The 14,122-nt window shown below is 36.0% G+C and overlaps 3 protein-coding genes and 1 long non-coding RNA gene across 4 annotated transcripts; 1 reads left to right on the top strand and 3 right to left on the bottom strand.

Moving 5' to 3' along the window:
• The first annotated feature begins 22 nt into the window (after positions 1-22).
• Positions 23-2,456, top strand: LOC143542480 (DNA repair RAD52-like protein 2, chloroplastic). The gene is made up of 4 exons (XM_077035055.1): positions 23-360; positions 501-538; positions 1,967-2,058; positions 2,220-2,456. Exons 1-4 carry the CDS (start codon positions 23-25, stop codon positions 2,358-2,360), a joined length of 609 nt encoding a protein of 202 aa, XP_076891170.1. The 3' UTR covers positions 2,361-2,456.
• A 24-nt stretch (positions 2,457-2,480) lies between these two features.
• Positions 2,481-4,755, bottom strand: LOC143542472 (uncharacterized). Its single transcript, XM_077035049.1, has 10 exons — positions 4,511-4,755; positions 4,346-4,415; positions 4,158-4,282; positions 3,935-4,043; positions 3,774-3,837; positions 3,645-3,700; positions 3,431-3,538; positions 3,201-3,350; positions 2,935-3,105; positions 2,481-2,843 (listed from the first exon to the last, which is right to left on the bottom strand). Exons 1-10 carry the CDS (start codon positions 4,738-4,740, stop codon positions 2,610-2,612), a joined length of 1,317 nt encoding a protein of 438 aa, XP_076891164.1. The 5' UTR covers positions 4,741-4,755; the 3' UTR covers positions 2,481-2,609.
• A 5,198-nt stretch (positions 4,756-9,953) lies between these two features.
• LOC143539963 (uncharacterized) lies at positions 9,954-12,341 on the bottom strand. The gene is made up of 12 exons (XM_077033144.1): positions 12,267-12,341; positions 12,096-12,178; positions 11,901-12,016; positions 11,705-11,819; positions 11,538-11,619; positions 11,291-11,450; positions 11,111-11,188; positions 10,976-11,026; positions 10,790-10,876; positions 10,661-10,711; positions 10,476-10,551; positions 9,954-10,316 (listed from the first exon to the last, which is right to left on the bottom strand). Exons 4-12 carry the CDS (start codon positions 11,751-11,753, stop codon positions 10,288-10,290), a joined length of 663 nt encoding a protein of 220 aa, XP_076889259.1. The 5' UTR covers positions 11,754-11,819; positions 11,901-12,016; positions 12,096-12,178; positions 12,267-12,341; the 3' UTR covers positions 9,954-10,287.
• Positions 12,342-12,497: 156 nt separating this feature from the next.
• On the bottom strand, positions 12,498-14,122 carry LOC143539956 (uncharacterized). The gene is made up of 3 exons (XR_013136517.1): positions 14,048-14,122; positions 12,657-12,738; positions 12,498-12,583 (listed from the first exon to the last, which is right to left on the bottom strand). It is a non-coding gene; the product is annotated as an uncharacterized LOC143539956 (long non-coding RNA).

Here is a 14,122-nt window from a genome sequence, read left to right as displayed (position 1 = left end):
ACCACCACCACTGGCCGGAAAAATGGCCACCCAGAGCAGCATGTTCACTGCATGCCCAATGCTAACAACAACTCCACCGATCAAACACCACCACCGCTTTCCGTCATCGATCACATTCAATTCGAACATCAAACTAACCGCCGCTAGGGTTTGCGGTAAAGTGTGTGCACTTGGCAGCAGTGATGCCAATAGCAACACCGGATCAAAGGTACCGAACTCGAATTACGTGGTGCCGATGGATAATTCGTCATCGTGCATTACGCGGCCGTTGATTGAGATTCTTAGGGATCTTAATAAGAAGATTCCGGATAATATTACTGTCAAGCATGATGATACTACTCACTCATCATACATCCCTTGGTATATTATAAAATAATAATAATAATAATAATAATAATAATAATAATAATAATAATAATAATAATATACATATAAACTATAGTTCTCTGTTTAGGTTATATTATTTGTTTTGATTTGAATTGTTTGGTTATGGATTATAGGTTTCATGCTAACAGGATGTTAAGTTTCTATGCTCCAGGTACTCCAAACTTTCATTTTCAACTTTTTATAAACCTAATGTGTGTATCTCAGTATCTGAGTTTAATACACCTTATGTGTGTATGCCGTGGACCTTTAGAACAGAGTTCAGTTCAGAAAGTCGTGCATAGTAATTTTTTGGCTCATAAGAATTGAAACTTTGTTTTTAGTAGGATTGGGTTTGCTATCCAAAAGGGGGTTGCGGCGCAGCTTGTTGCCTGCTTACCTGCCACTTCATTGTAAAACGTTTGATGCAAATCGTACAATTATCGAATCAATTGGAAATATCGTAAAAAAATATAAAGAAATCTTAGAATGACATTAGTGTGGTATTTTATCGAAAATTTGGTTCGTATGACTATAAACCAACTGTTTGTTATCTCAGTCTTTTAAGTTTTAACAAGTTTGTGTGAAAATTTTGTGTTTGTACTACACTATGCAATAGAGGTACAGTGGTTGAACTTTGCGTTTCTGTTATTCGGTTTTAACCATTTTATACATTTGGTTTTTGAGCTGGGGGTCTATCCGGAAGCAACTTCGTTATTTTTTGGGATAAAGGTAAGGTTTGCTTACATCCCACCATCCCCAGACCCTGCTAAGCTAATAGCTTTGCTATTGGTGGGATTTTTTACTGGGTATGCTTGCTTTACTACGCTATGTGAGTTTTGAGGGTGGGTAGAAATGTGTTGGATATGTGCCAAGTTTGTAAACCTACTGTGTGCTATATAATTGGGTGGTTGCGGATTTGTAAGAAGGTAAAAGGTGTTTAGAAATGTAGGTTTTGTAAGTGTTTTTGGTTCATTCGGTGTGTGTATTAAGTTGAAGATAACGATAAACCGTCCCAAATTGTTTAACAAAAACAGAGTTATGATTTTGAAAGTAGTGATCCTGAGAAACTTGCGAGTAACAAACAGTAGATTTGTAACATATGCACTGTTTTGAGGGTGAGTTGAAATGTGTTGGATATGAGCCAAATTTGTAAGCCGTTTGTGTGCCTTATAATTCGGTGTTGTAGAGAAGTAATTTGCAGATTGGTAAGAAGGTAAAAGGTGTCTACAAATGTAGATTTAAGTGTTTTTGGTTTATTCGGTGTGTGTATTAAGTTGAAGATAAAGATAAACCATCCCAACTTGTTTTAAGAAAAAAACAGGGTTATTTTGTAAAAGTAGTGATCTTGAGAAACTTAAAAGAAAGTGAGAGTAATAAACAGTAGATTTATAGCATATGCGCTGTGTTTAGAAGTTATACTGTGACCTGCATATTGACCTGCACTTAGGAGTGTCTATTAAATAGGTAAGGATCACTCTCTTTTATGTATTTGAGTTTATGAAACTGCAGCTTATATGTTTAATGAACTTGTACATGGTCAAAGAAGCTAGCTTTTATATTTTATCTTTCTTGCCTTACTTTACAATACTTTCTTCTTCAGGTTGGTGTGGAGAAATTCGAGATGTAATATTTTCAGATAATGGAAGTGTCACTGTGGTTTATCGTGTTACGGTCCGTGGTTCTGATGCAGAGGTATGCCCAAACCATTATATTACTTGCACCACATCACCTTGAATGCCATCGCTCTTAAAATTCATTAAATTTAGTCTAAATTCTTGAAAATAAACTTATAAACTTCATTATGTCTAGTCTAAACTCTTAAAAATAGATATATATTATCTGTTTTGATGCAGGCACACCGTGAAGCAACTGGAACCGTGTCCTCTGCCTCCATTGATCAAGGTGTTGACCCGGTTGCTGCAGCTGAAGAAATAGCTTTCTGCAAAGCGTGCGCTCGTTTTGGACTTGGCTTATACATGTATCATGAAGACTAGACGTAATACATGTTTTTTTAAAAGCATTAATATAATATTGTGAAAATCTTTGATTGTTCAAAATGGTAGGTGAGCTATGTCTGAACGAATGCGATAGCGAGAAAACTTTTATGTATTTCCATCCTTTAATGACATATGTTTGATAGAGAATGTCATGTTTAATAATGTTTTGACAAGTCCTAGGATTTTGATTTTTTTAATAATGTTTGACAAGCATATCTGTATAAATTTAACATCATTGATGGGTTCCTATGCTTTCAAAAGCCTTGTACCAGCATTGTTAATCGTCCAATCAGCTACTGTATCCACAAGCAGGTCAAACTCCTTTGAAACATCTGCACGAAGGGTTGTCGAGTCAACTCCTAGTGAACTGCTTACTTCTTTAGCGACGGTCTCTAATGGTGTCCCTGCTGTCAAATTTGCCCAAAGCTCTCCGCCACGATTTACAGCATCCACCATTCCTGACGGTACATCTGGTAAAGCCTGGTTCACACAAATTTAAGTAAACACTTATAACGCAGGTCAAGTATGATTTCAAATTTGCCACATCAGTGTCGGTTAATAAGAATTATACCTGCTGTAAAGGAAGTCCATGATCACCGGGCAGAGAACGAATAGACATATCCAGCACTGAACTAATGGCAGCCTCTGAGCTGAGCACCTGAGCTAGAACAGGGGTCTCATCGATCGTGTCATCTTTGAATTTTATTAGGAGATTCCTTGAGATTCCATAGTATGATTTTATCTGCACAATTATTTTAAGTTTTCAACAGTCACAATCTTGAAAATTAATAGTTCTAAATATACACATTACGCATAAAAAGTAGCAAATTTACTTACTAATCTTCGAGTTTCTTCTGGTTTTGGAGAAAAATTCTCCCTGCCATTGGCCAAGTCCATGTACAATGGAGCAAGTTGCTCCACTAGAGGCATGACTTGTTTCATAATAGGAGGGCTAAGGTTCTCTAAATTTTTTAATGTCATTTCCGTCTGCGTATAAACAAAAATAAACAAATAAAATTATGCTTTAATAATTAAGTATCAAAATACATGAAATTGCAGTTTCTTACCCCCAAACGGATTGTAGGTGATGATGCAATCTGTGACAGGATCGGTCCAAGGCTTTGAGCCACTGGTAGAAGAACAGGCGAGAATAATGGGACCGCCATGCTGGCATCCTAGATTACATTGAAATGAGTTACACTGTACCACAATAATATAATATAATGACCGGAAGATTTAAGCCGAAACTAAGTACCTAAGATTTAAGCCGAAACTAAGTACCTTGTTGTTGAATGACATATATACATTACCACACCTTTGCACGACATACCTAGAACCTGACCAATAAACATTTAATTATCGTCAATGATTCTTTAAAAAATTAATTTCTGAAACGAAAGGATGAAATACCAATCAAAAGGTGGATGACGGATCCTAGAGAATGCCCAATGCCAAAAGATGGAAGATCTTGCACCTATATGTACAACAGCCTCAAATAAACAATAAAACAAAAACAGACTTCATAGTTTATATAAAACAAAAACATTGTACGGTTACAATTTGAAGCTCACAGTTTCATGTAGAGACCTAAGACACCGGTCATATTTAAATTGAACTTCATCTGCAATAAATAAGTAATCAAAGCCACTGGCATAAGGCGTTGCTATCACCAACACACCCCTAGACACCAACAAGAACAAATGTTATTCGCTTTTACAATAATTAGAAGGCAATTACAAACACCATGATATATGATCATACCATATACTCATATAGACATATAAGAACACTTACTTCTCAGCAAGCCGCTCCAGAAATAAGCGATAGGTGAGCTGAGGAGCTGCCCCGACAAAAATGCCGCCAACAAAATGCACAACAGCCACTGGCTTTGAATATTTTGGTCTTAACACCCAGGCTCCCTGAAATTGCATTAATCACAAACCAGATAAATATATTAGGCTAACTAACTATGTAAACCGTACCTCAACTTGTTGCCAATCTTTTGAACCACTCCATCCACCTTGAGATTGTCTCACAGTATCCGTTAGTAACCTACAATCGCACGAGCCGTGCATTGTTACAAATAATATACATTTGCAGTTCTAAAAATGATGATGGAAGGTTTGTTTGTTTGTTTGTTTACTTACTTTTCGATATCTCTATACAACTGTATTCCAGTTCTACTTGGTTCATTGTTGCTTTGCTCATCGTTGAAATTGCGACACAGTACCTTGAAGCTATTAAGTTTGCGATATTTGACATATGATTGAGGATGATGATGACGATGGTGAATACCATATGATCGGATATGACTTGCTTTAAATTTAGTCTCGCGGAAACCAAACTGCCAATGTGGCAAGCATAAACAAGCGGCCATGCCTGTGGACGACGATCAGAATTATAATCATCAATCTCGATTCTCAAATACGAATTAGATCATTTGAGAGATCTCTTTCGAGCTCCATTTAACAATATATATTTTTTCTCGTACGTATTATATGTAAGTTACATGTGCAGATTTTTTTTAAAAAAAGTCCGTGGATTAGAGTCATTCGACTATAAAAATTTACTGTAAATGTAGACGTAACGAACGTTTACATATACGCGTAAAACGCTTACATCACGTCTATGTAAAAAGTCGATCCAGATATACATATGAAAAAATAAATATAATATTTTGTTAAATGAAGTTAAACCATCTCCTTCTTAAATATGATCAGTCAAACCACAATTAGGGTTTTTAAGCTGGTGCTTTAAACTTAAATTAAGCTGCAAGGGTACAAATAAAGTGTTTTAGAATCAAATTCAAGGTTCAACTAACAAATATTTGACTGAATTAATAACGAGGGCTTAAAGTAACATGAACTGATAGATAAAATATTGAAAATTAGGGTTAGAGATAACCTGGAATTGAATTCGTTAGACGGTGAGTTAAACCGGAACTAACGAAGGTAAAACAGGAAAGAAATGAGCGGCAGTTGAAGCCAACACGAAAGTTCTGCAACCTCTTTTCTATATACGAATTCTATAATAGTAGCACAGCGCCGCGATAAAGCGAGAAACACGTACTTTAGTAATAATGTAACAAATTTACGAGCGTTCATTATTTTGTTTGAAAGTGTGAGATCATTCATCAGTTTAGTTTCACGGTTGAAACCGTAGCTGATCGTACATATTTAAATGTTAATTATTTACTCATTTAGCATTAGATATGTTTTACAATATATATTAGACATAGTTAAAGAAAGTTTTTATTTAATACAAGTAAACTCGTCCTTACAACACTAATTTAGCCAAATTTCCAGTATGATTTTTTTGTAATATTTGTTGTTCTTATGATTTCGTCTTCTATTTATCATAACAAGGTTTATCAGTTATGTGACCAAAGTTGTCTTTGTTCATGTTACGATTCTCTTAAGTAACGTATTAGTTGGTGTTTAATTTGAAGTGACGGTATAGACATATTAATAATTCTTATTTTAAACTCAATTTATTTTCGAAGTACAAACTATATTGGAAACTTATCGTTGGTAATGTTTCGGCTTGGTTGGGTATTAATTTCAAATAATTCAGTTTTGGTTTTCGATGACAAAAAAAACGTGTAAAGTTGGCTCATGGTTTAATTTAAACCATCAAAAACGAACCGCTTCAAAAACTATTACAATATCATACTCAAATTAAAGATAATAAAATGCTCGCTTTTATGATGCCAATTATTTTAAAAAATATTAGCGTAGGAAAAAGTTATGACTGTTTAAAAATTGTGGGATAGCTTGGTTAAAAGTGAAAATATAATAATATATAGGTAAAAGATTAAGGACCAATGATGTAACATTAATAGATGAAAATTGTAAATATTTTAAAAGAATTTCAAATGCAGATTTAAAGAAATATTGACATTTTGTCCATATTGAATGTTGTACATATTGAATCAGATGTTGTAAGTTACTTAGGGGTGTGCATGGTTTTGTTTGGGGCGGATTTTAGTCAAACACATAACCATAACCGATATAGCGGTAAACATATAACCATAACCATAGTTGATCCATCATGGCGGTTTCGGTTAATCGGTTTTAACGGTTATAACTAGTCGGTTAACCATGATTAAAATAAACAATCCTTTCGTATGATGTGAACACTGAAAGCCGCTAACTGTATTGTGGAATTCAAATATATATATATATTTTTTAAGACAGAATTACAAATTTTGTTCTTTAAAAAAAGCCAATTTACGGTCCGTGTCCTCTTTTTAGTTTCTTTGCAGACGGTGTATTTTAAACATTTTTTCCTACACGTTTTGTCCTTTACGCTAACTGGGTTAGAAAAACTCAGTTAAATACCCTCACATGAGACGCATGTGAGGGCATTTTTGTCTTTTCGTCTATATCCAGCAAAAAGTTTATATAATACTCTTTTTTCTTCCGGAACTCATCCACCACTAACAAACCCACCATCAACACCCACCTTCACACCACCATTCAACCTCCGGCAACCACCACCGCCGCCCACCAACCTCCCCTCCAAAACCCAATTCCATCTTCCAGACCAAACCAAAAACCCCAATTCATAAGACTACTTATAAATGACCGTCTGTCACCATGTTAGCAAGCTGTTCTTGTCAAACCAATTCATCTGCGTTGTAAGTCAAAGTCATCTAATCCTCAAGGATTTCGGCTTTTAACTGCACAACATACGTAATCAGTCAATATCTCAAAACACTAATAATTTGTATTAATATTCAACAACCATTGAGAATCACAACATACCAGGACTAAATAATCCATTTGTTCATCGTCAAAAGCAAAATCACCCAACAAAGCAGCCAGATTGAAATCCGGCCCTAAACAATCAAATTAGGCAAGTCAAAGTTTGACCTCCGTTGAGGACGAATTAGCCGTCAACTTGGAAATTAGGGTTTCTGGGTGTTCTTGATTTGGGTTTAATTAGCCGCCACTCACCACTGTCAACGTCCTTCAACGGCTCGCAAACTCTCTCTTATCCATAACTTTCGCCGCAAAAACCGCCGGCATATCACAAGAACTATTAATACTCATAATAGAGCGACGATCGGGGATCTGTATATGATAAACCGCCGGAAAAAACCACTGTAAAAACCGCCGTCTTTCACCGGAGATCTGTAAATGATAACCTAGAACCGGGTTTAAATCCGGAATGAATGGAGTGTTTGGAAGTGGTTGTTGTCCGGGTGGTTTCGGAGCAAGAGCTAGTGTTGTGGTTGATGTCGGTGGTGGTGGTGGAGTTGAAGCTGATGCTTTGGAGGTCGTCGGAGATGTCGTCGGCGGTCCATGGCGTTTACATTGTCTGAGAGAGAGTGAAAGATGTGGGAGCAAGTGAAAGGATGAAATTGGTTTTGAAGGAAGAGACTGGGCCATGAGAAGTTATTAATAAATAATAGGATACAGACGAAAAGACGAAAAGACAAAAATGCCCTTACATGCGCCTTATGTGACGATATTTAATTGAGTTTTTCTAACCCAGTTAGCGTAAAAGACAAAACGTGTAGGAAAAAAATGTTTAAAGTACTCCGCATGCAAATAAACTAAAAAAAGGACACGAACCATAAATTGGCTTTTTTTTAAAGGACAAAATTTGTAATTCTGTCTTTTTTTTACTGCAATTTATGGAATATACATATCTAGTTGACTTATTAAATAATTGAAATGGAAATTTAGATTGACAATTATGGAACATAAGAACGAATAGGTAACCATTATCACCGTTATTATTATTGGCCTAAATCCTAGTAGGTGTGGAGAACTTTTTTCTTTAACGGACTAACGACAATAAGTGTAAAAGTTACATAAATGGGGCGGTTCGGTTATGGCGGGTTTGGAATTAACATTAACAAAAATCGACCCACATTTGGCGGTTTTCAAAAATTAATTAAACCGACCCATCGGTTATATCGGTTATCGGTTAAAATCGGTTCGGTTATGTCGGTTATGGTTCGGTTTGCGGTTATGACGGTTAATTTGCTCACCCCTAGTATAGACATACGCTTTCCGATGTTAACTAACTCATTCTTTAACCATTACGTTTTAGTTTAACTGTAAATAAAAAATGATAATTGATGATTGGTTGACGTTTCATAGCCCCACCCTCTTCTCACCGGTTAAGGGAGTGACGTACACCTTTAACCCTCACGTTTTGGTGTATAAACGCCTTTTGTGGGTGAGGTGGACATGGACGTTAACCCACAAGTAGTCTTAAAAAGATTTATAATTAGCCGTTAGGGAAGCCCTAAATCAATGTATCGAAAACGAGAACGGCTTTTAAATTGGTTGGTCTAGCTTAGGTTTTTTTTTTTCGAACGATGACTTTCTCAGTTAAGGGTAATCACAACTCCTACGAGAGGAGCCCCACCACCCCACTCAGGCCAGACTATGTTGTCTTAGTCGGATCTACGCTGGCATCCGAGTTTGGCTTGGGCGTTCCTGGTAAAACCCGACAGCCCTAACCCGCCAGAAGGCACGACAGTCGAGTTAACCAGAACGAGTCTGAAAACAAACGGTAAAATCCAGGCGGCATCGGGATTCGAACCCAGGCCAAAGGCCGGGTCATATCTCATTTGCCATGTGAAATACCGCTCTGATTAGGTTGTTAATCAGATACTTTTTCTTTTTCTTTTTTTTTTAATTATTTTTTTTGGTTTGTTCTGTTTGGAATTTTAATAGGCAATACACGTCAACCGAACCAAACAAGTTAAATATGGTGGTTTTGATGGAACCAAATAAACAAAAAAGAAATTTGTTTTCTGTTAACCGAATAGCTAAATTCAACTCCCAAATTGGTTATTGCTCACGATGACAACTCCACATTGGTTAACCAATAACCAAGTCTCTTAAGTGATTTTAAACGGTTTATTAGTTTAACTGAATTAAGCATTTTGTAAAACCGAAAATCAAATCAACCATTCGTTTTTGGTTTCATTGGTTTTAAACTGAAATTGTGAACACCCCTATTCTAATTAGCCAAACTTGCTCTGGACTATCTTTCGAAAGAAAGTGATTCGTAAGAGATGGATAAGCAAATGGTACCCGGTATTTTCTATACCAATTTGAGACCGGCCCACTTTTTGAGGTTTTAGGATAGGTACGGTACCGGTCTTTTACCTTAATATACTGTACTGTACCTAGTATTTTCGGTTCTAAAACCCTTTTTTAACAATTTTTAAGATCGATAATTTCGCTACCGAACTCATCCCTAAATGATTTGGAAAAGAACAAGTGACATCAAAAGGGAAGAAACGAGTCAAACTTTACTGGGTTTGACTAGTGTTGTCTAAAGCCCACTTAGCTCTAAGCCCAGAATTGGTATACTTTACCAACCCAATAAATTGTGTTTCACAGTTTCTAAATATCATAAGATAACAAATCACAAATGTGTTTTTATATTATTTGTCCTCCTATAAAACTAAATTAGAATGTCTTTATCATTCAAGTTTATAATCATTCTATTTTGACTAGTTACTTAATATCAATATATGTAATCATAAGAGTTAAAATATAAATCAAACAGAATAACTTTTTAAGTAAAAGTTATAACCTCTAATATTTTTCTTCCTTTCTTTTATCTTTTCTCAAATAAAAACAACACTTTTAGAATGAACCAAATACCATGTGTGACATAAATAAATCTACAATGCTATAAAACATCAAATCATTAATTAATATATATATAACTAAAATACAACAGATCAAATTAAAGGTTATCAACTGCTTGCAGGATCCCATACAAACAAAAAATAAAGAATAAATTATAATTATAAAGCAACAAGCAGTATATAATATATCAAATTCAACATGAGTGTCAAAATCAGTATGAACGGTTTACATCCCGTCTCAGGAACGCTCACTCCGGTATTATGGGTAGTTGCAAGCGTTGTTCAGAAAAAAAAAAATCATCAATCTCCGGAACACCATTGCTCCTCCCCTGCACAATATGAAGTTATGAACAACAGCTTTGTCACCGATTAAATAAACAAGTTTCAGGTTTCAATCAACGATGCTCCAGCCTATACTATTATACCTATGTTTGTAACTCGTTGGCTAATTGAAAATTATTTAGAGCATAATTTAGAACAAAAACTACCTTTGATATCACGATTCTTGTTTCGTATCTGCGTTCTTGCCTTCACGAATATCGAGTTTTGTGACTTGTGAATACGCTGTGTTAAACATAAAATGTTAGCATAAACGGAAAACGAATGTATAAAAACATTTCTGGAAAAAAGTTGTCACATGCTACTTATAATAATAATAATAGATGAAACGTACGTGAAAGCTCTCTTCTCGTCTTACATCAGGAACAAAAAGTTTAATAGCAGCCTACAAGTGGTTAACTTTATGAGCTAATCGCGTATCGCAAAAAAAAACTATAAAAAACGTAAAGAGCTAGAAACTAACCTCGTCACGTTCCGCTACATACAGTTCCCTGCCTGATTGTCGTTTTTCTGGTTTGAACTTGAACACGTCATGTAAAAGTTCATTTTCCTATGTCACATATTATTCCGTTAGTTATACCAATAAACAATAAATAAATAACAAAAACCAGATAGAACATAGAAAGTGAAGGAAAGTAGGAAATGCAACCTTCATGTGGACAACAAAACCGGATCCAAGTAACCGCTTTAGAAAATTAAGCTACGTGACATACACAAACAATTCAATCCAAGCATTTCAAGAATATTATTTACAAAATAAAAGAAAAAAGAAGATGATATATACCTGAATTTGTTGAGGTAACGTGTTGACGCTTAATATTTGCTTACCAACTTTAACAGAAATTTCTGGGACACGGCTCTCCTAAAAGTGATACGCGTGTATTGCTAATTAGTTCTAAGTTCTAACCATGAAATCTCAGTGCTTAAGTGAAGCGTATTGATAAACTAAGGTTATAATATGTACCTTTAATATGTTTTTGACATCAAACTCTTCTGCTACTGAGGTGTCACCTTCAAATTTCTCAAGGCAACCGAGTTCAAATATTAGGCCGAGTGCTTGCTTAGCTCCGATGAGAGTAGATTCATGCTTTACTTCTAGTAAATTCTTGAAGAAAGGAATCGCTCTATACAAAAAAAAAAAAAACTTTTTTATCTTTTATAATATTGATGGTAGAGGTGGAGATAAAATTAATATTTTATTAATAAATTACCCTCGCCAATGCTTGTAACTAATACTCCAACTATCCATGGAACTTAGAAGAAACGACCAAGAAAAAATGGCTGCACTTCGAGCTTCCTGTTTACAAATAACGTTTTCAGTAACAATTAAACTTTGAAATATGATTAAAAAACTCTATGATTACAATAATCATGTAACATGCCTTATTATCTGTTTTTAAATGCATGAATTCCCAAATACTTTGCATAGATTTTTCGGTCTCGTCTAATTCGTTCCCTCCAACAAAAGTGATAATAGCCAAACTATCCAATATCTACCAAAAGAGCTTTAAATTAGTAATGATAATTAAATCAAAAAATTTATTAAAAAACATAAAATTGGTAAAAGGTCATACTAATTTTAACTTCTTAGATTGAGACTCGGTTTTGAGAGCTTCTGAAAGAACCGGTGCTGCTTCTTTAAATAGTTCACGACTGTTTTCCCCACAACCAATGTTGATAGCTAGTAATCCTGGAAACAAAAGGTTATAAACATTTAAAAGTGAATATAAAACATTACAGTTAATTAATTAAGGAACAGAGCAAACTACCGAGTGCCTCAACAGCCAAACAATTCTCTTTAATCGACCCACGTTTAAAAGATTTCAAACACAGGTAAAGTAACTCAGAGAAGCTGCAAGAACATATAGTTTGAACATTAATCTCATTTCAAACTGTTTTGTACTATATGAAATTCAATTTGAACAAATAAAAATGCTAACTTTTTATCGCAAAATTGGTATTGATATCCGAGGCTAGTTCTCTGGATAATTGAAGAAAGTGCAAACTCCCTCGTAGACCCCCTAAACAGTTAAATAAATCATCAAAAATTAAGCTCAATGAACTATTCTGACCATCAAAAACAAAATTTCAAGATTAGAATAACAGTGTCTAAAAAAAGTCTACTTTTTTTCATATAACTGTTCTAAGAAATGGTTCAAACTCTTTGATCCCGGTTGAGCACTCGTATTTGTACAGCATTCTTGGATATCGGTATCACTATCGAAATCGTTAGCAAATTTTCCACCTTTTCGAGCCTCTGTAGCAGAAAATTAAGCAACTTTAAATAAAATCTTTTAGATTATAAGTATAAAAATATAAAATATATGCACCTTGACATGAATTCTTTTTTTTCCTTCCCATTTTGACATATTACTTATATTAGAGAATCAAGCATCTGTCACCTCTCAAACCCTGCATAACATTCAAGAAACTTGCTTAACAAGTTACTTATTGAAAAAAATAATTAATCTGTTTTTTTTTCAATATTATTATTATTATTAGCTCTGTGATGTGGCAACCCTGTTCTGATTGCAATTGAACCCCAGTATATATTTGAAGAAACACTAACCGGACCCCGGACAGATTACTGGTAACCTGGGGGTTGGATAGCTGTTTCCCACGAGGGGTTAGACCCTTGGAAGATGGTTCTTCTGATAACCTGCAAAACAGACACCGTGAGCTCGTCACTGAGAAGGGGGGGTTCCTCCTTGTGACCACCCTCCGGCGTGAGAATCAGACTAGATTGCTCTTTAAATATAAAAATATATTAAGAGATTGCTAGAGCAGATATCAGGTATATTATGATGATATAAGATAATGTAATGTGTTGAGATGATCATACCATTTGGGGTATTTATAGCCGAAGGTAGGTTTCCAATGAGGTATGGCCGGCTGCAACAGTGTTCCTGTTCATCAACAGTAGCCTACGCACGTGCCCTGCTGGTAGTTGGTGGGTAGGCAGCGGCTGATAGTGACCAGGCCTGCTGTATACTATTCCCTTTCCACCAACTGCCGGCTACGCACGTGGTATGACAGTAGTTGGTGAGTAGGCAGCGGCTAATAGTGATACAGTACAGGAGCATGCTGCTCGCCATACTGTATCAGTGAGCTGTCGTATCTCTGATCAGATCTTTCGCCCATACCTCGTCAGGTACAGTAAAAGATCCTTCAGTATACAGACTGGCTTATTTGGGCGGGAGTATTCCCCCTCCCGCCTCTGTGCGGGATTGCTCCCGTCTTTGCTCATTCCTTCAGGTGACACTGAATGATCGAGAGCTAAGTGCCTTGTGCGTGTAGCCATGCTGCGCGGGTGGCCTTCCCTAATGGCTTGTATCCGAGGCTGCGGGGACAGGCGGAGTCCTTCACCATTGGGAGGCTTTTCCTGCGGGACCAGCTTGCGTACTGCGCGTAAGGACGTCACGTCTCTGAGCATGGTTGGTCCTGCGGATCCAGTTGGTCTCTGCGCAGACGTCCCTGTTTAAGGTGAGTCTTGCGGGTCCAACTGGGCTCTGCTGGTACCTACCTCTTCAATATTTTTGCAAATTAATATACAAATGTTACAATTAGAAGCATACTTACAAAACCCTAATTGATTGGCAGCTGGGAGCGAAAGAATAATAATAATATAAAGATGTCGGCTTTGGAAGATTGATAAACACGGAGCTTAATTCATAAGAAATTGAACAAATTAAAAGCATGGGTGTTCGTTGAATCGATGTACCTTTGAAATCAAATGCAACCGATATATGGGTTTGAATGTGCAGCTTGTTTCCATTAATGTTTTAAGGTTTCGCCT

The sequence above is a fragment of the Bidens hawaiensis genome, unplaced genomic scaffold (assembly GCF_021521415.1).
Source record: "Bidens hawaiensis isolate Kalapana, Puna unplaced genomic scaffold, B.hawaiensis_p1.1 tig00000820_1, whole genome shotgun sequence".
Classification (NCBI taxonomy): Eukaryota; Viridiplantae; Streptophyta; class Magnoliopsida; order Asterales; family Asteraceae; genus Bidens; species Bidens hawaiensis.
This window is presented reverse-complemented; position numbering and strand designations above follow the sequence as displayed.